Raw genomic sequence first — 17,208 nt, forward strand, 5'->3', positions numbered from 1 at the left:
TCTTAATTCGATTCTATCATGAAAATTAGAAGTTATATTTTTATAATAGAATGTAGCATAATTCTAAGATTATACACGGTACAATACTACAATGTTTACTTCAATTCACAATAATCATATATAAATTATTATTATTATTATTATTATTATTATTATTATTATTATTATTATTTTCACTAAAAATATTGTCTGGGGGGTCTTCTTGTTGGTGAGAACTTAACATTGCTTTTTCATTTATTTAAAAATAATATTCCTCGGAAGTTTAAAGCACTACAATGCTTCATTGATTTTATCACCATATTTGTTTTACATATGTCACCCCCTGCCAAAAAGAAAATAATACTCCGTAATAAATAAAATAAAAAGTAGAAATGTTTGTTTTATACAAAGACAAGGAATCCTTTGAATTTCTCCCGAAAAGTCAAATTCTTAATTCTAAATATTCCCCACACTTTGATTCCACAGAACATGTGAGAGGCTGTAAATCATCACGGTAATTCATCAGTAATTAAGTAGACAGATTCATGAGTCTTGACCAGTTTGCACTACAAAATACCCACAAAAAATGGTGATGATATGAAATTATGAATAAGAAGAATTTGAATAGACATGAAATATAAATATATAATGGAAGTAAAATAGAATGCATGTATCATTGTACATTGATCAACATGAAGTACAACATTTGATTGCTTTGTTATTATTATTATTTTGAGTACTACTGACTCTATTACATTGTAATATCTATTTATCTATATTTTCTCAACCTTTTTTGAAGCACAAAGAGTCAATACCGTCTTCACTGAAGCTCGATCTCATGACCTCCCATATGAAAGAGTCAGTACATGTTATCTGAGCATAAGTTGATTGACTCGCTTTGTTAAATAATACTACTTGGAGTAGACTATTTTAAGATATACATATTTTGTGAGTTGGTATATATCATTACTTCCCAACGCAAAGCAGCATGCAGCAGGTAGTTTTCGCTGCCAAAAGCATACCATCTTGCCTTCAAATAAAGAATATATTTCATACAGACATACAGTAAAGTATCATAAAAAATAATTATGCTAGACTCTCCACCATTTCTTATCATTTGTAACTATTCAATCTTTTTAATTTAATAAACCCTTTTAACTTAGTAATACCAATGTTCTGTTTGGCACGCTTAGCTGAAAAGCTAGTAGCTAATAAGAGTATCCACACTAGTGAATTTTTATTGATTTTTTATGGAGCGGCAATGAGGGCTCGGCTGCGCAAAGAACTAAACTTCCATATATATAATACACTAACACGACATCGTATTATATAGGGTAAAAAAAAACCCTAGGCTCACTTCGAATATCCAGACGGGTTTGGATGGCATTTATGGCCCCCAACCCGAACCCTCTTATCCGCCAACTTTGCCAACCACGGGTCGGATAACAAGAGTTCGGATACGGTCCACGCGTAGTCTTCATCTGTCAGGTATCGGATCGTGCGGGTGGGTCGGATATTTCGGATTCTGCCCCTAGTGGAGCCCATGGTGAGTTGGATGTGAGAGAAGGAGAGAAAAACAAATGTTAACTCCTGCAAGAGATGATTTTTTGTGGGCCCCAAAGAAAGAGAAGAAAGTGAGGAATGGCTAGGTTTCTTTCGCGTTCCGCGCACAGAGCACGCCATCTGGGCGCGTAAATTCCAGTAATAAAGCTGTCTACAATGTTGTTTCCTTCTTCTTCTTCTTTTTTTCCCCCCTTTTTCTTCTATTTTGTCTTTTCCTCCTCTCTCTTATTCGGCTTCTAAAAAATTGTGTAAAAAACCAAATTGATGTGGATGTTCTAAGCTAACTAATTAAAGTTAAAGAGGGTGTTTGGTAAATAGTCGTTAGCTGATTGGGTTAGTAGATTTGACTAATTGATAACATTAACTGATTATAGAAAGATGTTTGGTAAATTAGTTGTTAGTTGATTACATACAAAATGATTTTCTCATGTTTTACCAAATCAAATTTATAGTTTATTTGTAGATTAAAATAAATTATAAGCTCTATCAAACAGAGCTCAAACAGTGATGTTAGATGGTGAAAATAAATGTGGGGAAATAATTATTTAACAAAATAAAATATAAAAATCCACATAAAGATAGCCTTAAGCCTAGCATATTACTACTTTGTATTGAGTCCTTAATTTGTGTTGTGCTTAACTTCCTACGGCCAAACTCGTGTGTCCCAAATCAAAATATTTTCTTATTATGATTGGGTTGGGCAGCATAAATATTGGGCTTCTACGGCAAACCCTATTGGGTTTTTTTGCTCAATAGTTATGCTGTGCAAATGGTGCACACGGTTGCAAAACGACGTCGTTTTGATTAAAAATACGTGTCTCATTTTTTAAAAAAATTCAGTTTCGATTCCCTTTAACAGCATTATTGTGGATATATAGTTATGAATTATTGTGAATATATAGTTATGAATTATTGTGAATATATAATTATGAATTTGTGGATATATAGTTATGCATTTATTGATATTTAGTTTATTCATTGTGGATATTTAGTTCATTCATTGTGGATGTTTAGTTCATTCATTGTGAATATTTAGTTCATCCATTCTGGATTGTGTTATTCATTCACTGTGGATATATAGTTATGAACTTGTGGATATATAATTCAAATTATGCAAAAAAAAATAAATAAATAAAAATGCTATTGCCGGGAATTGAACCTGAATTTTTTTTAAGTGGAACGCGCGTTTTTAGTCAAAACGACGTCGTTTTTGCAACCGTGTGCACCATACATGGTGCACACGGTTGCACAATATAATTTGCGGTTTTTCTCTCAGTATTTTACAGGTTCAGGAAAAGAAAGAAAAAAAGTTAACGGTCGCCCTTCTTCTCCCAAAAGGTTAAATTCCTAACCCTAAGGATCAATCACACATCGATTTGACAGAACATTTAAAAAGATGTAAATTACGATAACTCAACAGCTTAACAAAAAATGCCAAATGTCGGTGCAAAGGTTAGCGGTCAATCTAACACACCCACTAGGCGTTGATGATGCGCATTTCAACTTTGGTGGTTTTTTATATTTTTAATAATGGCATGGTCAACAAAAACTCATTTCTTCTCTCTTCTCCGCTCTTGGCATTTATACTGTACACCATGGTGCACATAGCAATGTGCACCCAAGCACAAAACGACGTGTTTCATGCTGACATCATTTCGTCCGTCCGAACAGACCAAATCCCATTATGTGTATTCAATTAAAAATTTATGTATATTGTGTTATGAGTTTATGTATTTTCTGTTAAGAATTTATGTGTATTATGTTAACCAAATCTCATTACGTGTATTCAGTTAAAAGTTTATGTGATTATGTATTATATTAAATTATGTATATTCTGTTATGAGTTTATGTGCATTCGAAAGAGATGATTTTTTTTTTAACAACTTAACAAAACGACGTCGTTTTGGGATGCGCGAGGCGCATAGTGCTATGTGCGCCGTGGCGCCTCCATCTCTCTAAAAAAAACCCACAAATATAGCTATTGGGGTTTCTCTAATTAAAATTAATTATTAATATTTGAATTGTTTTAAACCGGCCTATCTAAATTTTGACCCTGGTTTTCAATGCGACACTTCTCAATTTTTTTGAATGCTACTGGCTCTATGAAACACAAAGAACCAATAACACCTCTACTGAGGCTCGAACTCATAATCTTCCAAATGAAAGTCCAACCTGGGTACCATTAGACCACATAGCCCTAGTCAACACTTCTCAATTTAATTTATAGTAACATAACAAAACAAAACTTATGAGTTTGGTTCATGAAAACATTGGACTCTAATTCTGCCTTCACCAAATTAAGGGGGTAAATGAGCCGATCGGCTCGGTCAAAGCTCAAATCGAGCTCGGCCAAAATCGAGCTCGAGCCGAACTCGAGTGGCTCGTTTAATAATCGAGTTCGAGCCGAACCTAATTATTCTAGGCTCGTGGCTCGTCAAGCCGCTCGCGAGCCTTATATATAATTATATATAATACAATAATAATTAAATTTCTACCCTTCTAATCTTCTATCGCTTCCCCAACTCCCCACGCCCTAGCTCAGGCACTCAGCCGACAGAAGACGAGACACGAAGACAGTCGAGTAGTATCCGGTCTCTGTCAATTTACTTAGCCGACAACTACCAATTATGTATGGATAAAACAAAGTAGTTTATTTTTAATTGGGACATGAATTTAAAATCAAACAGGTAAAATTTGATGTCAAAATCAAGCCGGAACTTGAACCCAAAATCGAGCTAGAACTCGAGCTCAAGATCGAGCTCGAACAATCGAGTTGCTCAAGCCGAGCTCGAGCTCGAGCATCAGTTGTTGAGCTCGATCGAGCTCGAGCCGAGCCTTCCTTAATGAGCTCAAGCTCAAGCCAACCCAAGCTCGAGCTCGGCTCGACTCGTTTACACCCCTACACCAAATTGACCGTCGGAGCCGCTATTCAATTTGATAAAAATTATTTTTAATTTAATTTGTTATAATATTAAGTTTAGTGGACAAAGTATTGAGTGTCAGAACCAAGGACCTTGTGATCTAGTGGCACCAAGTTGCCTCCCAAGAGGTTGTGGATTCCAGCCTCTGTGGACAAAATATTTAACTCTTTGTACTTTAGTAATTATGAACAGATACTGCATTGTAACAGAGTGAACAATACTCAACAAAAAAAAAAAAAAAAAAAAAGTTTAGTATTAGTATATCTAAAATTTATATATTTTTAAAATTATATTAAAAATAATATTAAATGTAAAAAATTTAAATTTAAAAATACTAAAGAAAATAAAGGAAAAAAAAAATTGGTTTACCAGTAAATAGTAAAATGTGGCAAATGGAGTAGTGGTTAATATTTGAAAAATGTAATGGTTCAAAATTAATGTTTTCAACCATGGCTTTTCTATATATATATATAGAGAGAGAGAGAGAGAGGGTACATATGATAGTGGGAAGGAGTATAGAATTGCCAGCCTTTGAGGAGGGGTAGCCATGTAAGTTGTAACCTGCAGGTCATAACAGGCCAAAATGGAATGGACATTTTGGTTAAGGTTAATTCGTCAGACTAATTCGAACCACCATCAAATCATTACCTGAGAACATGCCCAAATGCATTTGCATATTCCCAAATCTAAAAATTCTTGACATCTATGTTAACTTGTTATTTCCTAGTAGTAAAAGTTGGATGAACATTCCTTGTACATGCTCGCCTTTTGTTAATTTTACACTTCATTTATGCCATTTTTTGCTGATTTATTTTTGGGTTCAACTACTACTTAAAATTTTTTCAACTATGAGGCCTTTTGATATTTATCATATTATACTTTTTTTTATCGTCCCTGTTGAAACCCTAGGCCTATTAGGAGTGGGCCCATTAGGTTATAATTTATTCATGTATAAATAGTTGGTACCTGTACAGCTCTTCGAAAACAATATAATGAATCTTTTCATTTTTCAACATTATTCAACATGGTATCAGAGCCTAAACCTTAAAATTTTGTGCCACCGCCGCCACCGGAGTGCCGTACTGCCGCGACTGTTTCTTCCGTTCCGACGTTTGCCTAGTGGTTCTTCTCCTAAACCAACAGCACAGCCCTAACCGGAACCTCGTCGCGAGCCTGAGGCTGAAGTCCGGTCGCTATCCGTCACCGCCGTCGCCGAAAGTCTCCACTGTTTTCTGGCCAGAGCTCCCTCCTCAGATCTCCGATCAAGACGTTGCTACCACCATTGGATTCCTCAGTACGAGACGCTTCTGACTGTGTTTTCAGTTTCTCCTTCGCCGGATACCGGCCACCGCCATCGCCGACCAGTCAGTTTGATTTCTTTTGTTGTTTATCGTTATGGCATCATCTTCCACAAATTTTACCTCTTTTCTAGCTATTACCATGGAAAAATTAGTTAGGAGTGAAAATTATGCATCTTGGGCTGCTTCTGTGAAACTTTCGTTCAAAGGCCAAGATATGTCTGACCTTCTAGACACAAATGTTGAGGACGTTCATGGTACAAAGAAAGAAGAATGGAAGAAGGTAGATGCATTATTATGCAATATGTTGTGGCAGTCAATAATTGATCCTAAACTCCACAACATCTACAAGGCGTATGATACGTGTTATGATGTTTGGAATAAAGCCAAGTCCCTTTATAATAATGATGTCCAAAGGCTTTATTCTCTAATCTCTAATATTAACTTCCGTGAGACTATTGATATGGGTATACCAGAGTTCTTGGGCCGAATCGAAGCTTTACAACAGGAGTATAATAACCTGATGTCGTATGAGAAGACTGCAGAAGGTCATGTGAAGCAATGTGATAAGTTTTTTTATGGTGTTCACCTTGGATACCCTTCGTCCTGATCTCGTTCATGTTCGAGATCATATTCTAGCTAGTCCTGATGTGCCCACCTTAACTGAAGCTGCTGCCAAAATGTTTCGGATTACCTCTGCTCCCTCAATTGAACTTATTGGGGATTCATCAGTACTAGCTTCTTGGGCTACAGATAGAGAACCTTCTAGACCATCCGGTGTTGGTGGCACTCGTCGTGGCAATCGTCCTTGTTGTGACTACTGCCACAAGGTAGGCCATACCAAAGAGCGTTGTTTCAAGTTGCATGGGAGACCTCCACGCTCTGTTAATGTGGTACAAGCTACTGGATCTGAGATTCAAACTCATGGTTCGAGTTCTAGTCCAGTTGAGATGACCCCTATGGAGTATGAAGAGTACCTCCAGTTTAAAGCATCCCGTCTGGACTCTTCCATACCTTCTCCAAATGATGGTGCCTCTTCTTTGGTTTCTCTCCCAAACCAATACTCCAAGTACTTTGATATTGGACTCAGGTGCCTCATATTATATTTCTGGTAATCTATCCATTATGCATAATGTATCTAAGTCTAAGACTTTACCCATAGTTACTTTAGCTAATGGTCATTAAACACTAGCAGTTGGTATTGGTCAGGCTTCTCCTATGTCATCATTTACCTTAGAATTTGTTTTATATGTCCCTAATAGTCCTTTCAACCTTATCTCTATGAGTAAAATTACCCGTATCTTCAATTGTTCCATAACCTTTTGTGCTGATTCAGTTGTTATGTAAGATCGCAATACGGGGAAGGTGATTGGAACCGGGCTTGAGTCACAAGGCCTCTATTACCTGCGTGGTGGTGATCTTGCTGCTTGTGCATCTACAGATTCTCCTATGCTTATTCATAGTCGTTTGGGCCATCCTAGTCTCTCCAAACTTCGACGGATGGTCCCAGGTCTTTCTATTGAGTCGTTTGAGTGAGTGTCATGCCACCTTAGAAAGCAATCACGTAAGTCTTTTCCAAGAAGAGACAATAATCGGGCTATGTCCCTCTTTGATTTAGTTCATACAGATATCTGGGGTCCATGTCATGTCAATTCTACTTTGGGTTTTCGTTATTTTGTAACTTTTATTGATGATTATTCAAGATGCACTTGGGTTTTCCTTATGAAAGATCGTTCTGAATTATTCCAGATTTCCAAAATTTTTGTGCTGAAATACAAACCCAATTTGGTAAACCCATTTGTGTTTTGCGTAGTGACAATGCTAAGGAATATCTATATAATCTTTTTCAGTCTTATATGACATCTCCTGGTATGTTACATCAAAGGTCTTGTGTTTACACACCTAAACAAAATGGGGTGGCTGAGCGTAAAAACAAGCATTTAGTAGAGATCGCTGGCACTATGTTGTTACACTCTCATGTTCATTCACATTTTGGGCTGCTACTATTCTTACTGCTTGTTACCTGATCAATTGCACGTCATCTTCTGTACTTAACAATGACACCCCATTTTCCATTGTGTATCCTTCCATTGATATTTTCCCTATTCCTCCTTGGGTTTTTGGGTGTGTTTGTTTTGTCCATGAATCATGACATGACTCTTGGGCGTTCGAAATTGGACCCTAAAGCAGTCAAATATGTTTTCTTGGGTTATTCCCGTCTTCAAAAGGGGTATCAGTGTTACTCTCCAGAGCTCAAGCGTCATTTTGTGTCTGCAGATGTCACCTTTATTGAATCTACTCCATTTTCCAGCCTTCCCCAGGTGACATAGTCTCTATTTCGGATGTTCTCCACATTCCTTATCTTGGTCCACTTCCTATTGCCCAAAAACCTAACCCTCCAGCTGCCCCGGCTCCTCCAACTACTCCTAACTGGCCTATTCAAGTCTATCATCGCCCTGCGTCTACTAAGGCTCCTGTTGACTCACATGTGTTACCCGATCCTCCGGTTGCGGTTCCACCACTTCTACTGCATTCTCTCATTGAACTCACTAAGGCACCTATTGCTATCCGGAAAGATACACGTTCTACTCATAACCTCATCGTATTTATACTTTTTTGAGTTTTCATCGTGTATATTCTCCTTACTTCTCCTTTCTCTCTTACCTTTCTTCTGTGTCTATACCTAAATCCACTCGTGAGGCTCTCTCGGATCCTGGTTGGCGCCAAGCCATGTTAACAGAAATGGAGGTGCTTCAATCTACTGGCACATGTGAGTTGGTCACCCTCCCTCTTGGAAAAATTGTTGTTGGTTGTAAGTGGGTTTATACTATGAAGGTGGGCCTTGATGGCAAGATTGATCGCCTTAAGGCACGACTGGTGGCAAAAGGCTACAGTCAAATCTTTGGTTTGGATTATACTGATAAATCATTGGGACATACACCAGTTGGATATCAATAATGTTTTTCTACATAGTGATCTTCAAGAGGATGTTTATATGGAGCAACCACCTGGGTTTTGGGGGGGGGGGGTATCTAGTTTGGTATGTAGACTTCATCATTCCTTATATGGTTTGAAGTAGTCTCCACGGGCTTGGTTTGAGAGATTTAGCTCTGTGCTGTGTAAGTTTGGTGTGACTAGAAGTGAAGTTGATCATTCTGTTTTCTATCGTCATTCTAATGGGAAATGCATATACCTTGTAGTATATGTGGATGACATTGTTATTACAGGGAGTGATCAAGAGGGCATATCTAAGTTGAAAGAGTATATCTTCAGTCGATTTCAAACCAAGGATTTGGGCAAGCTAAAATATTTTCTTGGAATTGAAGTGGCCCAATCTAGCAGTGATATTGTCATTTCTCAAAGAAAGTATGCCTTGGATATTTTAAAAGAAACTGGCATGTTGGATGGTAGACCGGTGGATAATCCAATGGATCCAAATGTTAAACTCCTACCAGGACAGGGGGAGTCATTGCATAACCGAGAACGATATAGGAGATTAATTGAAAAATTGAATTATCTCACAATCACACGACAAGATATCTCTTTTGCAGTTAGTGTGTTGAGTCAGTTTCTTGAAAATCCTTGTGATACTCATTGGGATGCTGTTGTTCGGGTTCTAAGGTATATCAAGAGAGCACCAAGACAAGGTTTACTATATGAAGATAGAGGACATGCTCAGGTTGTTGGGTATTCTGATGCAGATTGGGTTGGTTGTCCATTTGACAGGCTCTCTACTTCAGGTTATTGTGTACTCATCGGTGGTAATCTTATATCTTGGAAAAGTAAGAAGCAGGATGTTGTTGCCAGGTCCAGTGCTGAAGCTGAATACCGGGCCATATGTGACAACCAATCAGCTCTACACATCGCCTCAAATCCAGTTTATCATGAGAGAACTAAGCACATCGAGGTTGATTGTCACTTCATCAAGGAGAAAATTGTGTCAGGGTGCATCAAAACCAACTTTGTCAATTCTGCATATCAATTAGCTTATATCTTGGCAAAATCTACTAGAGCTCCTAGAGTTGGATATATTTGTAATAAGCTTGGAGCATATGATTTATACTCTCCAACTTGGGAAGGAGTGTTGAAACCCTAGGCTTATTAAGAATGAACCCATTAAGTTATAACTTATTCTTGTATAAATAGTTGATACATGTACAGCTCTTCAAAAACAAAACAATACAATAAATCTTTTCATTCTTCTACATTATTCAACAGTCCCATTTACAAAGCAGGGCTAGGCCACAATTATTCAACAGTCCCATTTACAAAGCAGGGCTAGGCCACAATAAGGCACAGAGAAAATGGAAGTAGGTAAATTTAGCTTGTAGTGGGGTGTTTATAATAATATTCAACCTAATTGATTGATTTTAGATGTTTAGGTGTACCAGTTCTTACTCTTTTAATCTCTGTGACTTGAAGCTTTATCCTCACAGTCATTAAAAAAAATGTAACAGAGAGTAGAAAGTAACATTATATATATTATTACTCAAAATGATATTTGGAGACATGAAAGCCGTATAATTTGCTCCCCCTGAGATTGGCTCACCAGTCACCATACCAATTTTGCTTCGTCAGTAATTACAAAATCTCTAAGTTAGCTTGCAAACACGCCTACATTCATAGTTCTTGGACTTGGACATCAATTGTACATAAAATCAACAATAAGCAGAGTAGTCATCACATTACTTCTTACTTACATCCACAGCTGAAAACCTCAGTGGGATGGGCTGGCTGGCTATATACAACATCCAATATTTAAAGCAAGATCGTCGCCACAGATAATATATACGTACAGGGATCCCAAAATATCTATATATCTATATATAGAGAGAGAGTTGAAAAGAACCCATGCATCCCCAAAGACACCAGTTGGATCAGTAAACCTTTGCTCTTCTCCCTCTAATGCACTACGAACCTGCGAAATACCATTGACAAATATAGTCAGATTCAGTGGCAACCAATATGTGTGTGTATATATTTGGGTTCAGGCCATCTTCAAATTTGGGTTCCGATATATATTTCTTTAACCCCCAAATGTTCCAATAAGACCGACACATGCATAGTAAAGGTACAATAATTAGCCAAATATACTCTTGCAGGCACTTTACCTATAAGAAACCTAGGATTTAAGGAAATTTTTAACATTCCTCAGCGCTGGATGCTGAAGGCAACTCTGAACTCTTCACTTCGTTAGCGTCCAATCCTTCTGCAACAGATAACATATCATCGCCTTTTGAATTTAGAGCCCTTGGATTCATCTGCTGTACCTCATCTTTCGTGTAGATGCAGATTTTGCGAACCATACCACAAAATTCTCTGTTTCGGGGGAGAGGGAAGAGATTAGGAGTAGGTATTTGACACAAGATTCACCACTACAAATAAAATTGAAATGACAACAGACAAGGAGAAAAAGGAAATTATCATTCTTCATTTATGATTTATTTACACAAAAAATGAGAAAGTTCTTACTGCCATGGATCATCTCCCACCAGCATCATATCACCCTCGTCATCAGTATACACAACGATCCAATTCTTGTTCTGAGACTTAAGTTCACCATTAAAGTCAAACAGCTGGTCCAGTTTAGTAATCAATTCATCATAGTTCTTGAACTTGGAAAGATCCACAGACCTGCCAAGGGCCGTGCCCTGTTTTTGAACCTGAGCTCATAAAACATTACACAAGCAAAGTTGTAAGAAATCTTAGAAAACGGTCAATAAAATAAAAAATAAAAATAAAACAACACTCCAAAAAGATGTTTTGAAACCTTGGTGCAACTCCTTGTTGAACCACTGTAGATTTTCCCCTCCTTGTCTCTAACACCACTGCGGAGAGTTTGAAATTGTTTCTCCTGTTCATTGCCAGTAGGCCTACTATCTAGCCCTTTAGAAACCTTTGTTTGTTCAGACCTCTGATTTAATTCAATTGCAGTGGTTTGATGAGAGTTTGTACCAACATGCATGTGACCTGACTCAATCATTGCATTTATGGGTAACATAGCAGGCTGGGTTGTAGCAGAGTCGTTAGTTATGAGGGGTATGCCAAATAGTTTGCAGTTCCCATCCTTTGGCTTCATGACCTCATGTTGTTGCATTGGTGTGGATTTAAGCATTGGCTCTCTTGAATGAGTAGGCATTTGCACATAAGACATTGGTTGATGCTGCACCAACCAGTTCCCTTGATGATTTTCATGTTTGTTACCAGGTAGTGCAGAATACTCACAACCAGCATACCTAGAGTCTCCTAGTGGTTGATAGGTGGCATCAAAACCTTCTCTGTGGTTTTTCATGCTTGAATCCATCAAATTAAGCGAAAGACCAGAAGGCACAACAGACCATTGCTTCCCAAGTAAGCTAAATTCCCCTTCTTGGTGCTGTGTTTTCTGCTTTACCAAACTAGGAGCTACTGCTGATTGATCCCCAGACTGTAAACAGAAGCCACGTGGAGAATTTATTTGTGTGCCAATACCTGATAATAGATCTGTAAACGAAGATTCAAGCCTCCCTAACGGCAACCACTTATCTGAACCATGTCGGTGTGACATAGATAGGTTGTCAATCTTTTCATCATCCAAAGGTGGTTCCCATGCCATTGGCTTCTCAGATGAATCTGACTCATTACTTTCTGCAAAAGTACCTCTCAAGGTTGGTAATTCTTGTCCTTGCAAGACCCTCGGAAGCCCAGTGGAAGGTGAAGGGTCTGCAGATATTTTGGATGAACCTATAATACAAGCATACATGAGGTTCAGTAAGCTTGAAACCAACAGAATAAAGGTGAAAAGGAGGTAAAGGACGTGATCTACCTTCTCTTGTAAGGACAGATGAATCAGGAGAAGGAAAAATGTTGGATCGATGCCTTTTTGGTCTTGGTACTGGAAGTGGATTTAGTGCAGAAGGAGAAAGAGCTGGCTCTATTTTCCAAGGTGAAACCCGGTCAGGCCTTGGAATCGTTGAAGTTTCATCCCACCGCACCTAAAGATAGCAATACAGATCACTTTAGGCATCACAAATAAAAATGTATCACCAAACGCCTCCCCTTCAAACACAAGGGTATTACCTTTAGACATCTCCATTTTGATTCTGGCCACTTGTGGGGATCACGATCTTCAATGCCAACAATAGTTCCAGTAAACCTAAAAGGACACCACATAACACTCATAATATTAGTTACTGGTCTAGAATTGATACGAAGAAAAGACACATCACCTTCAACAATGCTAACACATGTGACATACCTCTGCTCAGGAGCTTCTTCCCCTTCAAACCTCATTTTAAATCTCATTCCTATGGAGTAATTGTTTTTTAGAGACTCCATATACTGGTCATATGGAATGATAAATTCAGTTGGGCTTGTCCTGTAATATATGTATTTACTAGTTAGTGAGTATGCTTTCAGTGAGAGAGCTAAAAGGCTTTTTTTTTCATGCAATTCTTCAGAGAGCTTGACTAGGTCACAGACCTTGGTTTGTAATATACAGTGAACATAGTTTTAGTCTGAATGGCATGCCATGCTGTAGCCAGCACTCCAAGGTGCATGCTGTGACTGGAAATAACAGATGACGGAGCATTCCCCTGCTGTCTCATGGCACGTCTAACACCAACACGGAGATCCCCATTATCACCTCTGAAATAACAAATAAATAACTTAGTACTCATTTTTGTCCTTAAAACATTAAAAAATCTGAAACATAAAATAAAAATAATAAAGGTCACCAACCTTAAAAAAATGAATGCATCCCCAGCAACAAGCCTTTTTGAACTAACAAAGACACTCCAACCACTTTGAAGGAGGTGCCTCTTTGGTTGCCCTGAACAAAGTTAGCACTATTAAACTAAGCAGCATAAAAATTAACTACATCAAAAGGGCAGGCGCACAACGTTTAATGAGAAAAGGGCAAAATTGCATAAATTGTCTACTACCTCATGAACAATGTAAAATTTCAATAAATTACAATTAAAACACATATAGGTGTAAGATGAAGTTGAAATTTATTCTGGAGAAAGAAGAGGTATATATGATATATGGGCATCTTTCAGACCAAATTGATTGTAATTACCCTTTCAATCCACACAAGCTGCATTATGATTACCCTTTTCTTGATTTAATTTAATTGTCACAAACATTATAGATCATTAAGAATAATTAAGCAAGTATACCCCGGAATATGTGCTTGAAACGCCATTCACTTCCAAGCAAATCCTTGGCCACCAACTCTTGAGTTGGAGGCTGCTGAGACATATCCTGTCATAGACCAAAAATTGACTATATTTAACAAATAATCTCTTATACACAGAGAGACGCATATTGAGACTGTAGAAAATAAATCTTTCTGACCAGTGGGGGCAGGCATTCATCCGCATGTCGTCTAAGCACAGAAAACCCACCATGTGTGCTGGTGTCTGAGGCTGTAAGTGTTTTACAAAAGGAATGTACATGAAACCGTGGCTGTGGAGGGAGCATGGATTCCCTCGTCACAGCATTCTCATCTTGCTGCCAACAAATCACATGAATTATCATAAATCCTAGCCCAACACTCAAATTCAAAACTGAAGTATCTGACTTCATATGAATAAACTTACATTTGACTCAGGCATCAAAGTCACTTGGGCATATACCTCATCTGTATCTGGTTCAGCCTGAAAATTCACAAATACATGACTTTAAAATATGAAGTTCAACAGACATATCCGCAATAAGTGGGCATTTTGATAAAGTTGAATAATAAAATCCTTAAGAACAAAGCATCAGATCGATATTAACAAACATTGCCTTCAAAAGGACGTTGAAAACGCGGCATAGTATCTTCGGAGGAAGACCATACACTGGCATTTGCTGGTCAGCCACTTGATTAGTCGATGCTTCAACCTACCAAACAAACTCATTAGAATTTCGGTATTCATAAATTCAACCCAAAACAGAACAATATCAAGCTCAAAATATGGAAACATAAAATAAATTTTAAAAAACAAACAACAAATACGGGTAGATGCAAAATTAGAACAAGTATTAAGAGAACTAAAGAGAAATTTAACGAATCTGACTGACATAAATGCTTTAAAGACATGAACACAAACCTGCTCTATATGGCCTTGAGGAAAATAAAACACCAGGTCCTGTTCACGTGGCACTGTCACCAGCGGCCCAGCACAAGCCCGCCATAACTCCATGTACAACGCTGCCTCAGCGTCACCTAAACCGCACAAATTTTCCCCGACAAGTCGTAAAACAAACAAACAAATTCAGCTCAGAAATTGCAAACAGTAAACGCCATTGTTTTCGTACACGTATGGAAATATTACAGACAACAAAAAAGGCCTTACAATTACCGTTTCCGGCGCCGGCGGCACTCCGAACTCCACTACAAGCGCCGGCACGCGGTCCATCACTCGTCTCCGCGTAACCTCTGATCGAAACCTCCGAACTCACCATTTCCGTACGCTCACGAAAACTACAGATCTCTCATCTCCCGAACGCCCTCCTCCGGCGACAGAATCACGTCAATCCACCGAGAATTATCCAGATTCAACAACTTTCTCGCTCTTATTTCTCTCTCTACACAAGCTGCTGCTGCTGTGTCTGTAATCTGTATGTATATCTTTCACAGGAGAGGATGGGCTCGCAGGGACAGGACAATAGAGCGAGAGAAGTGAGAAAAGCATTTCATTTCGTTATTTCAATACGCTGCGGGGTCAAAATGGGAATAGTGGAAATTTTCAACCCCAGTCAAATTCTAACCCGTGTTGGAACCGGGAGCAGCCGGTAGCCGGTGGCGAACTCGTGAAGACTGTGTCAGGGGGGACAGGAGATTTTGACGGCGTTGGCGGTTCGACGTTTGTAGGTGTCGAAATCGCGGCATTGGTTCTGCATATGACGGCGCTTGTACTTACCGTTAGTGAGAAAGCTGTTCGGATTATACGGGTAAGTGGCCCTGTCGTGCTATTGACCGGCAGTGTAGGTTGCAATTGGCCAAACTTTACCAAGTCTACCCCAAGTCAGAAAAAAATTCTAGCCATTTTATAAATTATTCTTCAATTTAGTATTAATAAATAAAATTTATACGTTTTAATTTTACATAAAAAATTCAATCTAATATAAAATTTTAAATTTAAACATTATTACTTGTATAAGATATTAAATATAATAAGCGGACAATATTTTTGATTTGACTATTGAATAATAAATAATATATATTGTTAAGTTCTGGACTCCATGAGTACTAATAATTAATACTCATGGTTTGGCAAACTAATTGATTATACTTTTCAAACTCAACAGATTAAAACAGTTGCCGAGTAAGGAATTTGTTGTATTAAAACTTAAAATTTTACAAGTGTGGAATGTGAATACAATTTTGCAAAATTTTGGAATGTTTGAATAAGATTGTTTTTCTATTGAGTTTAAAAATTTATTGTTTATACATTAACCAACAAATTGTTGTCATCTAACTTTGACCGATAGAAAAAAAAAAGCTAGTGGTAGTTGGGTACGACTAGTGCGGGCTATATTTCTATTCTACTTCCTCTCAGTTGAGCACTTAAGCTCCCGTGTTGGTCGTTTGATGATTCAACACGTGTCCCAAGAGGCATTATTTCATCTAACTCTTCACAAATCTATTTGCTAAAAAATTAGGTCGGTGTCATTTACTCAATGAATTAGTTAATAATATTTCGATCATTGGACTTTCTCAAATATTACAACACAAAAACATATAAAAATAAAATGATAAGTGTACTATTGTATTTTCAATGAGTAAAACTCTCTTACACATTTAAATTCTAACGAAATGTCAAAATGAAAGAACAATTGTGACCCATTTTTTATTCAATTAGAGCATATCATATATTAGCATAATATAAAAAATAGAGAAAAAGTGACAATAAAAGCAAATTACTTCATATAAAATACAATAAAAAAAGTAATCAATTTATTTAAGGTAAAATAATCAATTAACTCGACATAAGCATATTTATTGCGTTTTTTGTGCATACTTCATAATATGAGACTAATCCAAGCTCGGTTCAGATTATGCACATAGAATTTGACTCTTACTTGACAAAAGATTTGGCCAATATCTCTTTATTCGGAGACACATTTTTTTAAAAAAATTACAGAATTACATCCACCAAGGTGGACATAATAATTATATTTTATTTCTAAATGTATACTTATTTTTTATTTTTACATTATTTTAAAATAAAAATAATCCAGAATACAATTTTGGTCTACCTAAAAATAGTGGACGGAAATGTTTATTTGAAATGATTTTAGAAAAAAGAAAAATAGTCACTTTTTCATTGACTTTTAGAAAAAAGTGGTATATTTTAGATGTGCATTGTGCAGTTTTTGGTAGGCGAGAATGGGCAATGGGAAATTGTGTCTTTTTCATGTGGAATGCCATATGCTTTGAAACAAATGTGCATATCATTTGATCAATATGAAAAAAG

The 17,208-nt window shown here is 37.3% G+C and overlaps 1 protein-coding gene across 2 annotated transcripts; it reads right to left on the reverse strand.

Moving 5' to 3' along the window:
- Positions 1-10,396: 10,396 nt before the first annotated feature.
- LOC109163149 (auxin response factor 2-like) lies at positions 10,397-15,407 on the reverse strand. Of its 2 annotated transcripts, none has more exons than XM_019311893.1 (15): positions 15,091-15,407; positions 14,839-14,954; positions 14,534-14,629; positions 14,344-14,400; positions 14,099-14,254; positions 13,921-14,005; positions 13,481-13,571; positions 13,223-13,387; positions 12,999-13,118; positions 12,821-12,896; positions 12,567-12,735; positions 11,532-12,484; positions 11,234-11,424; positions 10,873-11,080; positions 10,397-10,679 (listed from the first exon to the last, which is right to left on the reverse strand). In XM_019311893.1, the coding sequence occupies exons 1-14, from the start codon at positions 15,191-15,193 to the stop codon at positions 10,903-10,905; spliced, it is 2,556 nt and encodes an 851-aa protein (XP_019167438.1). In that variant the 5' UTR covers positions 15,194-15,407; the 3' UTR covers positions 10,397-10,679; positions 10,873-10,902. The 2 variants fall into 2 exon arrangements, with proteins under 2 accessions (XP_019167438.1, XP_019167437.1); XM_019311892.1 differs by having other exon boundaries at positions 15,085-15,407.
- Between the last annotated feature and the right edge of the window lie 1,801 nt (positions 15,408-17,208).

This window comes from Ipomoea nil, unplaced genomic scaffold, assembly GCF_001879475.1.
Source record: "Ipomoea nil cultivar Tokyo-kokei standard unplaced genomic scaffold, Asagao_1.1 scaffold2975, whole genome shotgun sequence".
Lineage (NCBI taxonomy): Eukaryota > Viridiplantae > Streptophyta > Magnoliopsida > Solanales > Convolvulaceae > Ipomoea > Ipomoea nil.